General features: G+C 45.4%; 1 protein-coding gene across 9 annotated transcripts in view; it reads right to left on the reverse strand.

The window, feature by feature from the left end:
• LOC105895667 (liprin-beta-1) overlaps window positions 1–22281 on the reverse strand; it is a 28854-nt gene extending 6573 nt beyond the window's left edge. The window contains exons 1-19 of one of the 9 annotated variants that reach the window (XM_031564263.2): window positions 22074–22281; window positions 15319–15403; window positions 12329–12534; window positions 9986–10072; window positions 9766–9879; window positions 9216–9347; window positions 7967–8059; window positions 7591–7683; window positions 6051–6168; window positions 5738–5782; window positions 4328–4389; window positions 4035–4119; window positions 3277–3416; window positions 2507–2580; window positions 2257–2317; window positions 2049–2081; window positions 1922–1951; window positions 1219–1399; window positions 868–900 (exon numbers count right to left, since the gene is read on the reverse strand). In XM_031564263.2, the coding sequence (XP_031420123.1) occupies window positions 868–900; window positions 1219–1399; window positions 1922–1951; window positions 2049–2081; window positions 2257–2317; window positions 2507–2580; window positions 3277–3416; window positions 4035–4119; window positions 4328–4389; window positions 5738–5782; window positions 6051–6168; window positions 7591–7683; window positions 7967–8059; window positions 9216–9347; window positions 9766–9879; window positions 9986–10072; window positions 12329–12534; window positions 15319–15382 (1651 nt within the window). In that variant the 5' untranslated portion in view covers window positions 15383–15403; window positions 22074–22281. The remainder of the gene's footprint in view (window positions 1–867; window positions 901–1218; window positions 1400–1921; window positions 1952–2048; window positions 2082–2256; window positions 2318–2506; window positions 2581–3276; window positions 3417–4034; window positions 4120–4327; window positions 4390–5737; window positions 5783–6050; window positions 6169–7590; window positions 7684–7966; window positions 8060–9215; window positions 9348–9765; window positions 9880–9985; window positions 10073–12328; window positions 12535–15318; window positions 15404–22073) is intronic. The other 8 variants (XM_031564268.2, XM_031564266.2, XM_031564269.2 and 5 more) reach the window with 8 other exon arrangements.
• Between the last annotated feature and the right edge of the window lie 183 nt (window positions 22282–22464).

Below are 22464 nucleotides of genomic sequence, written 5' to 3' on the forward strand. Positions count from 1 at the left end.
TGACTGATTCCCTGACCCCTAGCCTTCCTCCCGAACACATTGGCTTTCAATCATGCAGGGGGCCACACAAACACACACAGACATTCATGCACCCACACACGCATGTTGGAACACACGGTCATACTCGCTGCCATGCGATAGCACCGAGGTGCTCATTAAACGTAGTTACGAGCAGCGAGCCTGTTTCTAAATCCGACCCAAGCCCAGGAAACAGGGTCTGAGGGGGCTGCTTGTGGCTCGAGGTGCCTGTGGCGGAGTGCTAAGCCAAGGGCTGGGCAGCCGAGGGCACTAACGTGTGATTAGGGGGCACAGTTCGGCTTTCAGCACACAAGACGGAGCGCAAAGTAATGTCTGACGCCCTTGATCCAGCTTCCCAGAAGGGAATCCCACGTTTTCAGTTTCGTTCATGTCAAACGCCTCAGGTCTCCAACTAGGAGTATCGGAACAGGGGGGGGGGGTTACTGAACCGAAAGGTCCTATTACTGCCTTTTTCTTAGAGCATGCCTTCTATATCTACTGAAGAGTTCCTTTAGAGTGATGCTTTGCATTCCTTCCTTCAGCTTGGGCTTGAGCTTGAGCTTGAGCAGACACCACCGTGCCAAGCTTCAGTGAGATTCACTTGAGTTGTTAACTGGTGGGTGGGGGTGGGGGGGTCAGTATGAGTAGGCAGCAATGGGACTGCAGAGAGGGGAAAGGGGTGCATTCAGGAATGACTGTACAGTGTACAGGAAGTTAACTGAGAGAGTTATGAGATGGGGGTGGGGGTGGAATGAAGGGGGAGGGGGAATCCAGTTGTTCCTCTGCAGTTTTCCCAGAGAGGCCATGCAGGAGCAGCCTCTGTACCGCAGGGGGCGCTCTATACCATACCTAGCATGGGGGCGCTCGCACTTCGCCCACGGTCTTCACGCGCCACACAACGCACACACGCCACACCGGGACACGGAAGGAAGGAAGGACAGAGGACAACAAAACGTTACGACAGTGAAATAACAGCCATACAAACACTGACACAGAAAAATGAGAGCTTCCAACACACTGACTCCAGAGTGCTTCCCACTTTGGCAAAAACACCGACATAGAAACACACAGAGTGCAGTGATGAAACTAAAGGTCAACTAAAGGAAGACATCAGTCATATCTGGCACACACACACACACACACACACACTCAGGCCACTTGGTAAGAGTGTCTAACAGCTCCAAACCACTGCCTGCTCACCCAGGTTGGGGGTGCTGGTTGTCCTTTTGCCCCCTTTGACCTTGAAGAAGCCTCGGCCAAAGGAGGAGCGTGCCTTCTTGGTGCCAAAGCTATTGTCGTCCTCGGCCGGGGCGCGGGGGGCAGTCGGGGGAGACTTGGGGGGCAGGCAGGTGATTTTGTTCATCTCCTCTTGGGCTTTGCTCTGCAGAGGGGGAAGGGAATGGCATTCAGTATCACTGGAACACTGCTCAGATAGAATAGCTGTTAGTCACACAGACACATCACACTACATTAGAATACAAAATTAGAACTTCATGACAAGGCAACTTGTTAGATCTGAGGCTGGATTTGAGTAGATTGGGATTTGATGCCTTAGTAAGCCAACTTCATTTAAGAAATAAAAAAACAAGCAAACTCACAAACAAACAAAAGAAAAAAAACACTGGACACAAGATAAACCACGAAATACAAGCAGTCCTTGATGGCAACAGAAGCAGAAAACACACACACACACAAACACACACACAGGAACACAAGCACACACACACACACACACACACACACACACACACACACACACACACACACACACACACACACACACACACACACACACACACACACACACACACACACACACACACAGATACGCGCACACAGGAACACAAGCACACACAAGGGGCATTCAAGGTGGCCAACACAGCTGTGGACAGTGGCTGCTAACCTTGAGGAGAAGAAACAAGCTGTCAGTTGCCTGCAGAGGCCAGAGAGAAAAGAGACAGAAAAGGGACAGTTGATATGAGGGAAGATAACGGAGTGTGACTGACTGGATTGGCAGAGAGTTTACTCACCTCTGATGGCCTTTCCTGCACAGCCAGCGGCCTCTGAGGAGGGGAACAAGAAAACAACAACACCACTTGACATTTATCAAACCTTTCAACCCGACCGAGGTCAGAACAAGAGGGGACCGGAACACAAGAGTGAAGATCTGGCAACCCCTAATTATCACACTAGCGTTACTACAGCGCAACATTCCAAAACGAGTGGCAGGTCTCGCACCTTTTCACTGGTGCTGACATCCAGGTGGTCTTGACTGCCAGATCTGGGTGGCTCTGGGAAACTAAACGGAAGAAAAAAAAAACAATACAGCGCAGACAGGGACAATTAGCATATGTGAGAGCAGCTCCAATTTTGAAGATCTCCAAACAAAGCCAAAACAAAATAGCCTAATAGGTTGAACGATGGCGTTGTACTGTATCACAGTTAGAGCCTTAAAGCAGAGGCGTGTGATCAAACAGGCGGTGCTCACCCCTCTGGCTGTGCTGGGTCCTGCTCCAGGCACAGGGTGGCGCCAGGCCTGGCAGGGGGAGTGGGGGACATCTCCTGCATCAAAGGAGTGGGAGAGGAAACCTTAGGACCACGCCAAAGACACAGCTCCGCGTGAACACATACGTTCAACATGCATGTCCTCTCTGACCTGCGTTACATGCATGTCCATCTCAGCGAAACAGTGAACAAGAGCCATCTGTGAGATCCACCCACACGGTTTATTACAGGGAAGAATCTCCATCAGCACGGACATCAGTGACACATCCATGGCAACTAGGGTCAACTTGACCTTCAATTTACCCTTTCATCTCGAACCTGTCAGTGGCCTTGAGGTTTCAGCTGGAGAACCATCCGCACGTCTTGAGCTGCTCATTACTGAGTGAAGCCCTAAACCTGCCAAAGTGGCACCCCAGGCCAAACACTGCATGTCTATTTACTGACTGATGTGAGGCCAATGTGAGGCTCTTCAGGAATGAAGCCTGGGGCAGCAAGAGCACCCCAAGCTGCTGTAGTGTGATCAGGCACCCCACACTCCTTCAGTTGGTGAAGACTATATTCTCTGACACAGGGTGTGTGTGTGTGTGTGTGAGGGTGATTATATTCTCTGACACAGGGTGGGTGTGTGTGTGTGTGTGAGGGTGATTATATTCTCTGACACAGGGTGTGTGTGTGTGTGAGGGTGATTATATTCTCTGACACAGGGTGTGTGTGTGTGTGTGTGTGTGTGTGTGAGGGGGCCCGTGGTCATACCTCATCCAGGCTCGGCCCTTCTGCTTCGTCTGCGCCGGCCAGCGCCAGCCTCTCCACCTCCATGGCGACCGAGAGGGCCATTGACACGGAGCCAGAGCTGTCGCTATGACTCTCATCACTTTCTCCATCTTTCATTTTATCTGAGGTGAACAGTGGGGGTGGGGGTGGGGGTGGGAGAGTTCAGTTTATAGTAAAGGCCAAGAGCACACACAATCTCAAGATATCAGTGTAGTCTGCACGCACAGACACACACGTTCTTTATATTCGTCACTCTTGATGATCAGCCAAGTTGAGTTGAGTTCACTGTAGTTGATCAGCCAAGACATGTTTAGTTCCGGAGTTTGACTTAAATATTTGACTCACAATGTACGCCATTTGTGACTTTGGATGTACAACAGCATTGTGACTTCTTAGGTCAGTGTACAACATTGACTTAAGAAGTCACAATGCTAATGTTCAACCAAACATTTAATGTTTAATAAATGTTTAACTACAAGCTGAAGCCATCCTAAAGAAGCCTTAACTACATGTTGGCTTACAGCATAAACATATTTGCACATTTTGTATTTGACACTTTTATTGTATTTAGTGTTTTGAATATCATGGTAACAATTATTTTGAACACATGCGCATGCTTTGACAATGTGGCTTTAGCTAGTGCAGTGCAGACACAAGCTAGCAATGCTCTTAGCACACATAGACTGCCTTCTGAAGACATGCCGAGTTCTGCTGTGGCGGTCACCTCACAGTCAACTCACCTTTTTTCCCTTGCACCGACATCACCATCTCTTGCACTTTCTTGTACCGTGCCAGTGACTGCCGAAGCTCCTCAATCTTGCGGTCCTGGGGGACACCGACGGATGGACGGAAACACACACACACACACACACACACACACACACACACACACACACACACACACACACACACACACACACACACACACACACACACACACACACACACACACACACAGATAGTAGTCAGCAACAGAACGCTCAGTGTTACCCTGACAAACCATAAAGAGCTGACGTGTCTGTGGCAGCTGTACCTTCTCCTCATTAGCAGCCATTAACGATTCCATTGCTTTCTTCATTCTCTGCACCTCCACATCTGCAAAGACAGAGTACTCACAGTCAGATATCACTCGAAGAGAGACACGCTCTTGAGAATTCATAATTGAAATTGAGGCAAACTGAGTCAGAAAGAGTTCAAGAACAAGCCAACGGAACACATGAGGACATTTCAACAAGGAGTCAAGAAGTACACTCAGGGATGCAGTTTGTGGAAAGAGTGACTGCTGCCTCTGCTTTAAGATGGGAGAAAGCTCAGCCATGGATGAAGATCTAGGAACGACTCTCTCTCTGGAAAGCTACAGTGACAGCAGAGAGGAGTGAGGGATTAACGGTGAAGGATGCTGATGGGGAGAGAGGGAGGGGAAGAGTGGGTGGTTAGAGGGCTGAGGCGTGGGTGTTGATGGAGAGAGGTGGAGAGGTGAGGGTGGAGAGGTGTTGAGAGCAGGCTCCAGGCTGGAGAGGGTGATGACTGCTGATGGAGGAGACAGAAGTGGACAGAGGGGACAGCAGCACGAGGAGGAGGCGGCGGGACGAGGACAGGGGACAGGGGACGTTCTCGACATGCCGGACAGCCACCAGAGACACACGGCTCTCCTGGGGATCCTCCTGAAGACCTGAACTGCTAAGTCATCCTACCAACAAGTCCAGACATTTACCACAACAGGCACACTCTACTCTGAGTGGTTGGGAGATTACACATTTAAGAGATTGAGCCAACTACTTATTCCTTAGCTCTGCCTGGATTCTACAACAGTCCGATAACATGCAAAAGCTCCCTAGAATTGACTGTAACTGTTCCTTCATGACACTTCTGGAGAACAGAAGATGAGGGGTGAATGGAGAGGGGTTATCTTTCCTCTTCTCAGAGCAAAATGAGAGCACTATAGTGAGTCAGCGGGAATAATATACACTAATGAGTAAATGGCAGACCAGCCGGAGGTCACCACACAACACTGTGACAACAAAATACATGCTTTATAGAATTCCCTGCATGAAACCACTTTTTGAGGCAGCTATTTTCAGATATCACAGCATGTTCCCTTCTCTGCATTCTTCTGAGAATAGGCTCAACTTAAGATATTCTGCTATTTGCACGATACATGACTGTACTTGCAATGGTTGTCCTGATTAAAAAAAATCAAACAACTCCTGCACTAGTAATGTGACGGGAAGCACTTTTTTCAGCGTGTCATGGTGCTTAGGGGCTCTCTGCTGCTTCAGAGGAGAGAGTGGGAGATGGTACATGCCCACACATGCAGACTATGAGGCCAGAGGACAGCTGTGCAAGGATGATAAATAAACAAACAAACAAACAAACAAATAAATGAATGAATGAACAAATGGACAGATGGATAGATGACTACAGACATGGAAACGCCCCTTACGTTTCTCCTTCAGCCTCTTTTTACAAGTTTCCTCTGTGAGGGAGACTGGACAGGATAGAATTATACAACACTTAGTTAGAGTTAGTGCAAAAAAAATCATTGGATCACATCATTCAATGTTAATGACTCCAATAGACAGCAAAACTCAACATGGTTGCTGGTGGGATGACTAAGTGCTCCTTTCCACCTTGCAGACATAGCACCAAACCCCCCACACAAATATGGGCCAGCTGTAGAGGGGCATGTTGGGGCAGGTGACGGGGGTGATGGGGGTTTTCCCTGGGGTGGGGGAGGGGGCGGATTGGGTGCTCACCTCTCTCTCCGCCGTCGGCTCCTCCAGGCGTGACCGACCTGGAGCCCGTCTCGTCCTGTAGCCTCCTCAGCTCCCCGTCTCTCCCGTCCAGCTGCTGATGCAGGACCAGCAGCTCCTCCTGGACAACCCCAGACAGGGGAGTTACAGAGTTACATTTAGAGTCAGTCAGTCAGTCAGTCGCTTCACAGTCCAGAGTTAAACAGCCAGGAAAATGTTCAGAGGTCAGCGGTAACAAACAAGGAAAATGGGATTAGGAGAAACCATATTTGTTTGCACAATAACAAAACACCCTGCCTACTAATATGACACTCCTCCACTACACGATTCAAAAAAAAACATTCAGTCCCAAGTCTGACCAGTGACACAGACACAGACACAGACACAGACACAGACAAACACACTGGGTATTACTAATCTTCAGCCCAATATCTCACAAATGCTTTCGTGAGTAAAGTTTTGACATTATCCACCCTTGACCTCAGAGTCACCTCTGTGTGGGATGTTTACTTCCTGTATTGCTTAGTTCCTTGGTTTTATTTCTATTCCATTTATTTCCTCTTTCTGAAGGCAATTTACTGCAACGGGGTCCAAAGATAAGACACCAATTCCCACCCAATGCCTAAGCAAGATTTTGAAGTAAAACTAGGTTTTAGTGGAAGATGGTTTTAACACTCTCAGCATGATTACAGAACACATTGAAATATCAGAGAAACAAAATGAGAAAAGCAAACATGAACTGGCATGCAAGTAAAAGTTATGAAATTGGAAGCAAAGATGATTGATTGCAAAATATCTTTACAATGCCAACTTTCTGATCAGGTAAAAGATGTGAGGCTTCAGCCTATTTCCAGATACACAATGTGTGAATTATGCCTTTGAATAGAGCCTTTTCTAGACAAATAAATGTGATTAAACGCTTAACTGTTTTGTATAGCAAGCTGTCTAAAACAAACTGCATAATACGTGTGTGTAAAAAGTTACACATTTAAATGCTATCCTCTCTAGAATTTCACAAAGTAAGTGTATCCTTAGAGAGAGAGAGCAGAGTTAGGGTGGAAAGCCCTTCAATTTGAGCATACCTGTGGTTAACTTTATGTGCCTGCATCCAAAATTAGTACCTCAGGGACACTTCTTTGTGAGACTCAAAATCTCAATTTGCATTAGTGCACTTGAGTCTCCTCAGAAAACCAGCGTATGTGTTTGTAAGAGCTTGTTGGAACAGAAATATCTGTCTCCTATTCACTCCCCTGCAGGAGTGACTGCCAAACACCATCCATATCACTGACTACGTCTGGAGAGCACTGAACTGTCAATCATTCATCAATCACACTTCTGATGGGTAGAGGGCATGTGCTACTTTAAGGGGCATCACTGCAGATTGATTATGAAGTGAGCTGGCACGACCTCCCTTACAACTCATTTTCATCTTTCAAAAGACACTGGGAACACGGCACAACAAAAGCAGCAGCAGTAGCAACAAACAAAAGCAACAAGACAAGTCCAGTCCAAACGGCAAGGGGTAACCCTGCGAGGGGCAAACCTTCAGTGCCTGGATTTTGTGCTCCTTCCTCTGTTTCTCATACTGCATCTGGCCCATTTTGATTTTCAGGCTAGAGAGCTTGGCCATTAGCGACTAGCGGCAGAGATAGTTAGCCCAGGAGGAAGGGAGAAATAGACAGAGAGAGAGAGAGAGAAGAAAAGAGATAAGACAGAGTACACTACAAGGAGAGAAGGTAGGTGATTAGATACACCAAGAGCCTCACAGAAATACAGAGAAGAATCACAATGGAAGAACATGTGAAGGCACACAGTCAGGCCAGCGCCCGAGAGAGGCCCAGTGATGGTGCATGTTTGAGTGCAGAGAAGAGTGAGTAGAACGTAGAGTTTGCACTGATATTTTCATCAGCTTCACTCACCTTAGTAGACTTGAGCTTCCTCTCATACTGTAACCTCTCGCTCTCCATCTCAGACACCCGGTACCTCAGCTCATTGATCTCCAGGACTAAATTCTGGGCAGAGAAAAAACACACATGTAACGGTAACCAGTGGGTACAGCACTGTGCAGTGACTAAACCTCACTCCCCGACACCTTAAGAGATGTGCTAGCGACAGACACTAGACACTAGAATACACTACAAGGGGAGAAGGAAGGTGATTAGGCTAGGAGCTTGCTAGCACATCTGCCTCCCATGCCCAAGGTTGTGAGTTTGAGTGCGGCGTGTGACAAAAAGGACATTACATGCATATTGAAAACAACTGAAATCTTTGTTTTAACAGATGATGGAAAGTTTGGGGAGATAAGGATAACAGCTTTGTTTCAAGCAGAGCTGAATACCATATGTATTGTTTATCCATGACGTTTGCCATAGATGAATGGCAAAAGATTTTTAGAGAAGATACCATTTTTGTGTCATACTCCAAACACTCCCTGCATGAGATCCAACCATAACTGCCACCACATGTTTTTTGGTTCAAAAATTGAACTTGGAGCACAGGCCCATCCCTGGATATAACACCCACTTGCTCAGGAAGCTGGCCGTTCAGCTCTCTTCTTCTCAGGCCTCCGCTTAAGCTGAGGCCCATGGCTTCCTGGGTAATAACTACTTTCCAGGGAGAGGAAAAAGAGGAAAAAAAACAAACACCCAAAACAGCTTTGGAGAGGAAATGGCTCCTGGCTGTTTTTGCGCTGTTCCCCTTTTGTCCAGATAGCAAGTGAAGCACAACATGGATAAAAGCCCACTCTTCCACTGGACTGGAAGAGACTGCTGCGGCTCAACAACAACATGACATGATTGGTGCGCGGCCAAATGTTTCCCCTCGGCGCATTGTGGAGAGCAAGTCCCCCTGTTGAGGCCCCAGATTGAACTAAAAGGGAGCCTGTGCTTTGGGAGCTCTCCATTGCAGTCCACACACTTAATTGCATATGGTGTGATTTCTGGGAACAAAACCAATTTCTGACATAATACATAAAAAAAAGGGAGAGATGACCTAACTGTTGACATCTTTCTGACCTTTTCTAAATTGGACATGCTCCAAGTCTAACGTATTGTCTTTCTTCGGAGACAATGTGGAGAGCTAGACTTGCACAACAGCTCCTCAGCCAGAGGATTCCCATCATTCCGTAAACAATGTTTCTGTGTGACAGCGCAGGCACATTCCTCATACCTCGCCATCCCGGAACTGCTCGTTGAAGTCCAGCCGGTCCTTCTCCATGGCACCCAGCCTGAGTTTCTGGGTGGAGATCTCCGTCATCAGATCCAGCTTCTGCGTCTCCAGAGCTGAGCGGCACAGAAGCTCCTAAGGGGCCGAACCACAGCAGCGTGAGACCATTTGACACACAGTCTTCCCACAGTCTGATAGAACTGCCTACACTACATTGTGAACTTCACCCCCTAAAAATGAGTGGTAGCATTTATCAAGGAGCCGCAATGAGATTCACCAGGTCTTTTCCCTTTACACCTGATACTTTTGTGAATATAATTATTTTGCGGTATAAACTGGTGCATATACATTCTTAAGGCAGCAACATTAAAAGATAGTATTAGCAAAGTGTGCTAATGAGACAATGTACTAATAATACTTCTATGTCACTGTTTTAGGGGTTTAATACTTTGCTTTAAACTAAAAATACTATAATATAAGGCAAAAATATGTAACCAATGATCAAAAATTCTAAACATCTACTACAGACTTATGTTTCTCAGTGCTGGGGTACCTGTTGAAGCATCTCCTCTGTGGCGTTTAGCTTCTCCCGGTGTTCATCAAGGCACAGGTCAAGGTCCCTGATCTTTTCCCCCTGTGCTTCCACCTGGTCTGACAGCACACTCACCTGCCCATACAGTAAACCAAAGGGCATGGGACTCACAGCACTGGGATCTTAAAATGGTAATTAAATGGCCATTGTTGACTGACGGTATTAATACTGGAAATGTTACCTGAAGCACAAGGGACTCCTTGTCACTTTCAAGGCGAGCAAGTCTGTCCTGGTAAAGGTCGGCGCTCATAGGGATATGACCATTAGACTGTATTATGAAGACAAATAAATCAAACACATAAATAAGAAGTGTGATTGAGCAGCTAATTGCAACAACATTTGACATGTCTGTACATCAAAGCCACAGGTAAACGCTTCAGGGCAAACGCAGGGCACTCTAAAGCCTTTGAGAGGTTGAAACCCGAGCCGTGTTCGCTTGCACCCTTTTGTTCTGCCAACAGCACCTTAAATGGAGAATGGGCCGACAGAGGAGATCTCAGAGCAAACAGTGTGAGTTATGGTATTACACGCCTGCTTTGGCATCTATCTGGCTGCTTGCCAGTAACTACAGACCGCTGGTGCAAACAGTCAACGTTTCCTCCAGTGCTAGCCCTCCCAGACATCTATTGTCTAGTATTTACAGTGAGGACGGGACCAGGCTAAATCTTTCTGACAACTACCTAGACAACCACCAACATCACCCCTGAAGTGTCTACTTCACATCCAGCGAAACAGGGTCATTGTGTCTGGGCTTTCAGACAGCAGTGTTTACTATCAAACAGGCAACCAAGTTTACTATCAAACAGGCAACAACTGTCACGTGCCTTAAGGTTTCTGACAAGACCACAGGCTGGTGTTTCTGATGAAGCCAAGTTCATACTGACATTGTTTTCAATGAGGAGCTTATTTAGAATCATTTTAAATATGATTAATCATTACACAAGTCGATAAAGGGTTATGTTTAAATTAGGGATGGGCATTCGATTAAATTGTCTTAATCAATCGTCGGGAGAATTAACGATCGATTTTCGATTAATCATTAATATTTTTATATTAAAATTCACTATTTATAGGCTATATTAAAATGCAGTGAAAATAGAAAAAACACAGCGTGTTTCCTCATTGAGATCTTTATTACAAGATGAACAACTCTTGTTGCAGTTAAACTTACAAGATGGACAACTCTTGTGGCAGTTAAACGGGATCCGTTCAATGGTTACACTTGAAAATATGCGCTGCTGTACTCTTAAGCAGCGGAGCCGACAGCTAGAAGCCGGTGCTCATAAACACAACTTTTTTTTTCTCTCTAACTAATTAATCTCACATTTTGAAATTCATTCATCTAGATTCATCGTGATTAAAAGTTTGTTTTCTTCTAAAGACTAAATCTTATAAATTAACGAGTAATCACTTCAGACAGCGTGTATTTTAGACACTGTTGTTTAATTGTATTTTTTTCGTGCTCTCTCGCCGTCATACAAGGAATGTATGCGAGACACAATGGTGCCCCTCGACGGTAAATCGTAAGAATTGTCCCCTGAAGCAATTCGAATCACCTCAGTCAGCCCACCGTCTTCAACTATGTTGATGGGCCGGCAGTCACCGGCAACCTAAACTGCTACAGCCTTGGTAACCTTTTCACGGACTGGTCTAGTTAATTTCCTAGAGAAGTCGTGGAGTGTGGGTTGGCGACCATCTAACCTGGGACTGCTTTCTGTCGGGTGCTTTGCATTAGGGTGATAACTTAAAGACGAGCTGCTTCTGTGATAGCTACATTCAGCTTGACAAATGCTACATACAACTTTAGTTTTGTCGATTGTTCTGTCATTTTGCCTCTTAAACAGAAACTTTCCGCCCAACAATCCCTCAGCTCTCTCCATCTTCAACTACCGTCTCGGTCTCTTCTATCTAACTGACTGCAGACACGCGGCAGTTTCGTGCCATGGGTCAACGCGCACCGGAAGTAAACAAAGTTGCGTTCAAATATTGTATTGCATTAATCTCGGCCACAATAATCTCATAGAATAACGCGTTAACTTTGACAGCCCTAAAATAAATAAATTACACGCACACTACGCAACAGAACATGCATTAGTTTTAATCGATGAAAAAATAATTTCATCGAGGAAATTGTTAATGATCAATTAATCGATCGTCGATTAATTATGCCCATCCCTAGTTTAAATGTGTCACCTAGTAAACTGGCATTAGAGCAGCCATAATAATATATATATATATAAGTCTTGTGTTGCTACCGCTCCAGATTTCAGACCTCTACATTAAATTAGCATTGAAAAAAAAAGCAAAACAGATCCGGTGGCACTTTCAACATAACTTCACCGGCATACCGGCAGTTCATCCTATGTTATCAAATATAAATATCCTTTCTCCTGTTTAGTTACAGCATAGCAACACAACACATAATTATAACATGGGGGGGGGGGGATGTAAACACATGTGTGAGAGAGAGAGAGAGAGAAAGAGAGAGAGAGAGAAAAAAAAAAACACATGAATGTCCACACACCAAGGGCCCTTGCAGCCACTCCACCAGGCCGTCAGCGGTGGAGTCAGGGATCTGACAGCGGAGGCCCTCCCTCTCATCGCCATCCATCATCTCCAACACGCCGCGCAGGTCCTCCAACAGGTGCAGCGCCCGTAGCCCGCCCATGAACGGCGACGTTGGGGACTGGCAGTCGAACATGCCGTTGGAGTAGTCCAGAGCCTTGGAGCCTGAGCAGGGGCAAAGGGCAAAAGATTAATACAAAGAGGTCCCTGCTCATATAGGAGAATTGTTCCGGACAAAGTCCAACGCAAGATAAAAGGTATATTTCTTATTCTTATTTCTTATTCAATTGATCTATGATTCAGAGGTCAAAAGATGAATGACTGAAACAAAATGTTCAACTCCATCATCTTTCAGTGGAACATAAAGAGGGCTCTGGGGGTCGCTAGGCTAAATGCCACTCCTGCCTACAGTTAGCTCCTGGCACATGTCCTGATGTTATTTAACAGCTATGGTCGCAGGCACACACTACTGTACGTGCTCGCTTCTAAACAGCCTCCCCAGCCATGTGGCTCTCTCAGAGGAAAACCTCTGATGTCATCCCAAAGTGCTCGCCATGCCTGGAGCGTTCCAGTGTCCGTGGAGAAAGACAGTGTGAAAGGAGGACACGCTGAACAGGACTGTGCATGCCAAGCCTGGAAGAGAAGGGGAGGGGAGGGGCACGTACTAAATGAGAAAAGCTCACTCGAGGTCAACATCAAGGCTCCGGACACCTGGAGCGTGAAGTAACCGCTCTGCTGCAGGACGTCACGTAACTGGACTACACCCCCCACCCTCAAAAAACAGGGGCTGACTGCACTTCCCTTCTAATCCTGTTACCACCACAATGGACAGAACGCAAGGCTCCTTTGAGGCTTCGCTATTATCCCAATTCGTTTCATTCATTTGTGGTGTGGCCAAAGAAGTGGGCTAAAGCATCACATGCTGCTCCATCAGAAAAGCCATAAACCTTTCGTTCGTACCTTGAAATCGAGTTTATTTCCCTTTTAGAGAATTTAGGATTCAGTACAGAGAGGATATCATTGTCGCGCCGCCATAAAGTGAAGCACATCATTGTTTGGTCATGACGCAAGAATACAGCTATTTTAATTCTCTGTGGAGAAGAGCAAAGATGGAGGGGACGGCTGCGGACCACAGGGATGGGAGGCAGGACAGAAGAAAAGCCATGGTCTTACGGGAACCTCGGGGCATCATGTGATCTGACAGGCCATTTCCACTTGGAAATGTCAGCTATAATTAACCGACAGGGAAAACAAGCTACTACTTCATATGCCTATTCCCATGAGTTAGACTTTAAGAGATGCAAGCTTTAACTCAAATGACTGAGTACTTAGAAATAAGTGATGATATAACGCAGTGTCTTCAAAAAAAAAAAAAAAAGAGCAGTAAATGGCAACAAAAAAAAACCAGCAGCACTGTACACAGAAAATATAATAATAAAGACCTCTCATTATATTCATAAAAGATACGAAATGGAATTTCTGCTTTCCCACATTGGTCATGTGTAGTTTTTATTAAAGGACATTATGTAACAATTTTATCTTAAAATAACAGCTTAAAAAAAAATGTGGTGGTAAACTGACTTGTAATATGGAGAATGGTGTCTGTGCCACTGCCACAGCATACCTAGTACGCCTGGTATTGCACTGTGTAACGTTGGTGGATAGGGTGCGACACCCCTCACGAGAACTACTTAATGTATCACACATCATACGGCAACTTTTAGACCCTTATGCTAGCTATAAGAAGAAGCTAGCGCAGCATTCTCTGTATGGACCTCATGGCAGAGGCCACAAAGAAACCGAGGAAGAGGAAGCTGTTGGAGGAAGCGAGGAAGAGAAAGAGAGAGAGTAACCAAGCAAGACACCCAAACAAGGCTTTTTACTCGTTGGCAAGAGCTAAAAGAGACAAAAGGATGCAAGTCAGATGCCGAGCTGGCCTTCTTTCTGTTGGACTAGTAAGTAATAACTTATTAGCTGTCTTGTTATATCTTGTTTTGCTCTTACTTGTTTTTTTGGCTCGGTTAGGAAAGTTGGCGACTCGCTAGTTTTTCATCAAAAACATCCCAATGTTATTTATAAAAAATGTGACGTAGGCTGTAACCTTATTGGTGTCATCCCTGTCTCACAGAGATATGTGTTTTTTCCAGATGCCAAAAGTCATGGACCTCAGTCCCGTCTCAGGCTAGCATCCAAATAAGTTCATCTCACACCAAAAAGGTTTATCAGTCTTCGTCAGTCTCAAGTTTGCAACCTTGAAAACTCCGCTAGCTTGAAATAAATTACACTGTCAAATGTATATTGTGTACAATATGTGCCTTTATCATGTTGCCAACATCATTTAATTCGATTACACTTACTTCACATTCAAATGCTTAGAAAACTATGTCTATAGGCTGAAAACACAAGCAGTATTTCAGCAGAACTCTTTGGAAGAATTGCAGAAGAAATGCAGGCAGGGATGTCCCGATCAAGTTTTTGACTAAAAATATTTGTATATGGCTCTTATCACAATTCCACTTAGTGCAGCATTGTTTTACATTTGTTTCTTTAACAAAATAAACCAGTAAACTAACTAAAAGATGTCCTTATAAAGCTCTTATCAATTCCACTCGCATTGCGAACAATAAAAGTAGCTGTTGGACTGCTTTCATTTTTCAATTAAAAATATTTCCACACTTCAGCCATGTTAGCCATGTTCTGACGTAAAACAAAGGATCCGGCTTAGGTTTGTGCCTAATCAAGTCAGACTGGGACATCCCTAGTCATGTGCCACACAGGTCTATACAACATGATCTCACTTCAACCCCACCTGCTAAGCTTGCTTAGCTGGCTGTAACTATAGTTACACGCTTGCAGAGAATCCTAGAGCGCATTAGCATGTGAGGTTTGACAGGTTCAGCCCAGGCAGCTGTACAGGTGTTCTGGTCAGTCGCAGCAGCAGCCCCTTACCTGCGATGATGCCATCCATCTGCTCCAGCGCTGCCGCCAACATCTCACTGGCGTCTGACATCATTCTGGCAGGTCAACCGCAACCCTGCCAAAGGAACACATCACGCCATGAGGTCATCACAAAGAATACCCTGTCTTGCCACATCACATCGAATGAATATGCAGTAATGTCACATCTCTGGCTTAACACAAAACACATTCAACGGGACAATAATGTCACAACGTATTACACAGCACACAAGATGAAAGCATCTCGCATAAATAGGCAGCTCTATTTACGGCATTACAAATAAGATGAAGATACCAGGGGAGACAATACATCCAGTGAGAAAACCACAGGATGAAGGCTCTCGTAGTAGAAGGAGCTGGGACAGGACGGCACATACAGCCCTACAGACTGCACTCAAGCTGAAGAGAGCAAACACAGGGCCTAAGGGTGGGCCTTACATGAAGAGAGCAGGCCCCCCAACCACAGCACCGGAAACACTGACATTCAGCAGTGCACGCGTCATGGACAGCAGACAGGGCCTGGGTGTTCTAGAGGTCCCCAAAACAATGGGGGCTGTGAACAAACCTATTCCACTTGTGGTCCCCAGTACAGTGTAAGAGTTGTGGTGGTGGCCCTTTGTGTGCTGTCATAAAGCTGGGAGAGGGTGGAGCTGGCAAGACTGGGAGCGGGGGTGGTTGTCAGCGGCGCTGTGCTGCGCTCACATGCTCCCTAATGAGCAGCTCCCGTGACGGGCCTGTCATTTATCCCCAGAAACGTAACGAGGGGTGAGCTTTACTTGGCGCCAGGGAATGAGTGGGACACCAATTAGACCTGGGCTATGCCCACACAGAGAGCATTGCCTCCCAAATAATACACTGCAGTGTATGATGTAGTAGATATATTAGTACTCCTAAAAGAACATTAACATTTTCATTTTGATGGCAGGTTGGACTGTATTTGACATTACCATATGGAAATTATCTTCAGACGAATATCAGCATGAAACATAATTGCTGCCTCCAGGAGATTGCAGGTAAAGTGAAGGTAAACATCACAACCCTACTCTGCTAAATTTCAGGTTGTCTGGAAGGTGTCTGCGGTGTTTAGAGATGCGTGTGGAATGTGGGGAATCTCTCGGGCTTTACAGAAGGGTCGTTAACAGTGTTGTAAAAACGTCCGGGAGCTCAACTTGTTTCAGGTTGAGGGGTTTGGCTATTTCTAAACCGTTCTGCCGTTCCCTGGGTTACGCAGATGGCCTCACACCAACAGACACCCATTTCAAAGCAGAAGAGTTACCGGCCACCTCAATCCCTGGTGCTGTGTTTTGAGCTGCCACCGAGGGACACTGGGCACTTTGTTAGGCCAATAGCGAGGACACACTGTGGGCCTCCTTTGGACATCCGCCCAGAAACACAGTGGCCTCTCAGTCTAACCTCTGATTGGCAGTCACAGCCACACCAAACACAAAGTCACATTTTCTACACTTCATATTTGACATTATAATAATCCATGAAGGGTACCTAAGCTTTCTAAGGGTTCCATAAACTATAGCGTAAATGTTCAGAAATGAGCTCTGTGTCGAGCAACTATGTGATCGAGACTGGTGTATAGAAAGAAGGCTCTTTGTTGACTGTCCCCTAAAGAGAGGTTTGACCACACACCTGCCCAAGGAGCAAAGGCTAACTCATTCACAACAGACCTTTTGAGAAAGGGGGTGGGGTCCTCAAGGACCCGACTAAACATGATCACACATTACACAGAGGACATATTCACCTCTGTTGACCAGGGCAATGGAACAGGAAAGCATACGCACCAGAGTGCCACAATAAGTAATCCTAGTGTTACCCCTCAACAGTGCTTTCTTTACAGAACAGCCAAATGTTACAGCGGTTGGAGAAAGTGTGGAGTCATTTTGTTGGTGGAGTCTCCTATTTGTCCAGCTGCCTGACTTCCTGAGCACTGCCCACAACAGTGCTGACAGTGTCTCTTTTCTTCTTTTAGGGCTTGTTTAAAAGACTCCTCCCACAAATCCCCACCTGGTACTTCTGGGAGTCTTCTGACAAATGGACATGACACTAATTCATCTGCAAATGAGAAGAACCTAAACACTTTTTACAACACCAGCTGGAGAGGGTGGATTGCAGAAACCTTTTAATCTAAATACATAGCCTGCACAATATACACTAGGTTTTGTACTGTACTTTTGCTAATGAGTATTTGTGCGATACTCTTCTAAGGAGTTAGGTACTAGGCCATAATTTGATCTAAATATAAGTCTGGGGGTGTGACCATGGCAGAAATCTTTACAACAACTTCAAAAGCAAAAGTATTTCTTCATTCAGCAAACCATTTAGCACTTTGTGTGGTATTTCTGGAGTTTGAGTTTTAATACTTGGATACTCTCCTGAAGACTTGACAGAATGGAAATGGAACATTGTGCAATTGTGCATCAAAGTTTCACTCCCCTAAATGAATGTAGGTATTTCAGCATGTTTCAGCAAAACCTAAATTCCATTTGGCCATGGTGACTCAGGGCAGAACTCCCCTTTGCTCTCAACTCATCCCGCTAATCTGGGCACCGAGTTATGGAGGGAGAGAGAGAGAGAGAGAGTTCCTGTAGGATGGGATGAAAAGAAAGAAAACTTGCCCCAAGGACATGTTTGTCTCACCATCTCACACCATATGCAGCTGCTGTGCATAACACGCCTGCAAGGCCATGAAAATCCCCAAGGTCGGAACAAATCGCTTATTGAGGGCTTCTCTGCTCCTGAGACATGGGCAGTCTGGGGGTACACACAGCTAGTTGAGGTAAGCAGCAGAAGAGAGTTGATATCCCACGCAAGCATCAGCCTTGAGAGCTTCTGTTGGTACTGAGTCTATGGCTAGGTAGTGAAAACATTTAAACAAAACAGGCTGGAAGTCCATTTAGAAAGTCTGGTCTGGGCCATGACTCAACAAAATCGTTTACAAAAACAGGCAGCAGTACGTTTTCACTACATTTCCAAATAATATTAAACAGGATACCATTGCTCAAACAGCAGATATCTAAGGCCTGCATACCCTCCTCGCCTTGAGCAGCAGCCTGGCAGCAGAAAGAACAACAGATTGACTGTTCTGCTCATGTCTCTTGAAACGCCACCATTACAATAACAAAGCAGCAATGCCAAAGCTTTCCCCAAAACAGGGGTATAATTGCAGAAAATGAAGGCATTTCTACCGCTCCTCTGGAATGCACGTCATCTCAACTTTCCAAAAACATGGAGCACTCTGGGTTAAGAGGGCAGGTTGCTTTGCATAGCAGAACCCTAGGCTGGAATTTCCTCCTGGAACTCAGTCACACAATGGCATCGGACGGCGATAACACACAAGGTCTTTGTAAAGCTCAAGTTTCGCTCTTTTCTGGCTGACATCACATGGCCCAACACAGGCTCACTATTCTAGCATCCGCATTCAAGAATCCCAGCCTTTCACAAAGGGGGAAAATTCGAGGCATCCCAAAAATGCACGTCAACAAACATTACCATACATATGACATTTCAAATAATATGGACATGACAGCCATAAGATCCTACTAAAATTCAGTCCGCTGAGAAGTCAGTGATGCCTCAAAATCCCTTTGGGGAAGGGCAAGGATATCATTCATGTTAAGACCGCCAACTAGGCTGAGAGAACCTGGGAAACGTGTCATTCTCCATATAGTGCCATGAGAGAAGAGACCTGTGAGTGAGGGGAGCCAGTGGTGAAGAATGTGGGTGAATTCAGGTCTCAGCAAGAAACTCCCAATGAATACACATTTACAGATATGCCCTTTTTTGTGTAACAGTTGTTTTCACTACTGACTGTAGCAGACACAACAAAAGTCCAGTAATTAGATATCAACATGTATTTGTAGTCCACGATAGATTTGATACAAGTCATTAAGGGATCTTCAGTTCCATACAATACAACTTATAACTTTATAGCACACAATTCCTGCATACAATATTAGATTTTAAAACCCACCTGTCTCAGCCTCCTTTTAGTTCAAGAAAATGAAAACTAATTGGCTTGCAAGCTTTTACCAGTGGAGTAAAAAATCAGGAACGTTGGCTTAAGCAAAGAGAAAAGCATGACAACGTGAGTGGGGAGAAACCCTACTGACTTCTCAAAGCCATCAGCCCAGACCCTTCAGGGCTCGCACAGTACCAGACTCTATCCACGAGGATCTGGGACTGGCACACACACATGCGCACACACACACACACACTACTCTGCCTCGGCTCTGAACTCTAGCTCTCTGACAGAAAGCCCTTCCCTGGCACAATCTGGAGAGAAATGTCAGCCTTCAGGTCATTCATCTCTCTAATGGAGGGAGGAAGAGAGTGTTTGTGGCAGGCAAGTTAAGTCGACAGGCCTCGCCCGAGCGGTGCGGAGATGTGCAGCGGCAGAAAGAGAAGCGCCTACAAAGGGGGGATTTAGTGCAAATCTTATTTTCACGCGCTACGCATTGGGCCCAATACAGAAGTTCAAACTCTTTGTCTCATCTTAAAAAAAGCAGCAATAAACTATTATGTGAAAGAGGGATGCTAAGCAGTATTATGTGTGAAGGACAGTAAAACCATCTGTGGGGAATTTACTTTTACAAAAAAAAACCAGGGTAAAAAAACAGATATCCTAGGAAAATGCCCGTTAATGCCTTCCCATGAGCGCATGGATCACAGCGTGGTCCCCAGGCTGGGCCGCTCAGTGTCATCAGGCAGTGGGAATGGTGCCGCACTTGAGACAGTGAAAGAAAGGACTATTTCTGGATTTCCAGTTACTTAGCCTCAATAACAGTGAGCCTTTCACGGAGGAGTGGCTCTTTCTGCATGACCCCAAGGAACCTGTGCCACAGACGCTACGTTGTTGGACGACTCAGGTTAAAGACCTGGCTAGCACGTTACAGAACTCTCCAGGATCTTCAGACAAAAAGCATCACAGCAGTCTCACGGGCAGGGTCACTGGGCACAGCAGAGCAGCTGTAGCCTATGCATGGTGTCGACAGCCCGGCCAACATCGGCACACATTCCAGGCATCCTCATGGACGCCCATCAGGCGTGCATCGGAAATAAACACAGATGAGAGGGCCGAAGAGGGCAGAGAGGGAGAGAGAGTTATATACATATGACTAATTTTACACTCATCACAAATGCCTGAGTGAGACATGGTTTGCACCTGAGGGGGGTAGGGGGTTTCCAACTGTTTATATATAGCCCCAACTGTAAAAATAAAAGTGCCTGAGGGCTTAAGTAAACATTCATATTTGTAAATATGGCTGACCCAATGGGCTGGTTTCACTGTCTGCGTTTACTTTCATGTGGTGACTAGCGTGAAGGACTACATGAATTCGTACAAAAAAACCTTTACCAATACATCCCTGCAGTGGAAAGACAAAAAGGAAAAGCCAAGGTTTACAAGAGGACACAGAAATTCTGTATATTAATACAGATAGGCAGTCATATGCCAAATGTGTGTCTGAAGACATTAGGCAAATTCTTTAGACAGGGGTTGAAAAAAATGTAACTGGCCAGATGTGTGACTGACAAGGCAGCTGATTGAGTAAGGGGCTTTGGCTGTGAAACGAAGAATCACAGCTTCTCTGCCTATATGGTAGTCCTTATAAGACCTCTAACCTCTCTCAGTTCTGATGAGCTCAAATAACATGTAAACATATGCCATATCAACTCTGACATACGATAAAATGCTAATCTTTAAAAAAAAAAAAAAAAAATGTATTGAGTGCCCACATGTGGGAGGCTGTTCTTCAAATCGCTCATTATTTATGACGTGACTGAAATGACCCACACTAAATACGTCGCCTGACCAAACAGCATGGTGTATTTTTTTTTACTAGACTACTTCAACAAGCATGAATGGTAGTGCGACATCTTCTACAGCTGGTTCAGCTGATGGTCTGCTGCAGGAAGCTGGCAGCGTAAAAACTGTGGTAATTCTATACCACAAGCTGAAGTGTTTCCGAGTTTTGTAACGACCTCATCATTCGATAAGCGAGACTGAACAAGTTAGTAATATACTATGGTTCTGAGGGGATCTCACTTTCCAACTTCTCTGTGCCAACTGCAGCAGCGGGCTTTGACTAGTGGGGCTACACGGTCAGAGGTTTCTCTCGGAACATGCTACGTGGAATGTGTGAATCACGGCAGAGCAGTGAACTACTTCACACACAGAGAAAGTAGCAGCACTGAGATTACTTTGAAAAACAGCAAAGTTCCTGTACTATCCATTGTCTAACGCCATTTCGCAATATAAGCTAAATGTTTGTAGAGATTTTGCCAAAACCATTTGTTAAATCCACAGCTACGTTTTACTAGGCTACGTGTGCCTTGCAGTCATGGCGTTAAAATGCGAGTACTGTCATTCAAAAACATTTTATAGAACGAACAAACGCGCGGTAACAAAGTGTTCTCTTTGCAGCTGTGAGAATTCCCGGCGTTCGATTTAACTTGATTCATGTTTTCATTTGTAGCGTAAGCTAATAACTGGAAGGAGACATCAGGAAGGGAATTCCTCTGCAATGCAGGCAACCCCTTCTTTTCTTCTGTGCTGAAAGCGTCTTTTTCTGTATACGTACTTTTTCTTATACTGTAGACTACAGTGCAACGTACTTTTAAACTAATATGCAAACTTTTGACTTGTATTCAAGTGATCAAGTTTTCTCTGAGTTGACTAGTCAAGATTTTCGGTTAAGCTGTTACACGATAGGCGCTAAAACAAAAAGCTTACTTACCAAATATCGATAGAAATAAACGTCAAACTAAGTTTGATCAACAGTTCTCCCCTAGACAATTTCAAATCTGCTTTTTTCTTTCTTTTAACTTAGTCCAGTATGCTCGTCTCGTAGTCCGTAGTGCCCCCTCGCCTGCGCCATGACGGTAAAGAACTAGGGATGGGAAGGGAAGGCGTACGTCATGGCGCGCACACATCCCGCCACGGGGGCACGCACAAGTCGTGGGATCACATTATACGGCTTGCATGTTATTTCAGATTGAATATGCGTGTAGGCCTACTAGACGAGAAAAAAAAATGTGATTATAAGGCTTACTTATATTTACTTGTTTACATTGTTCTGAAAGCTATAGCAGCCGTGCAGAACGAAGTGGTTTAATTTGAAGTCAAAA

The sequence above is a fragment of the Clupea harengus genome, chromosome 3, assembly GCF_900700415.2.
Source record: "Clupea harengus chromosome 3, Ch_v2.0.2, whole genome shotgun sequence".
Classification (NCBI taxonomy): Eukaryota; Metazoa; Chordata; class Actinopteri; order Clupeiformes; family Clupeidae; genus Clupea; species Clupea harengus.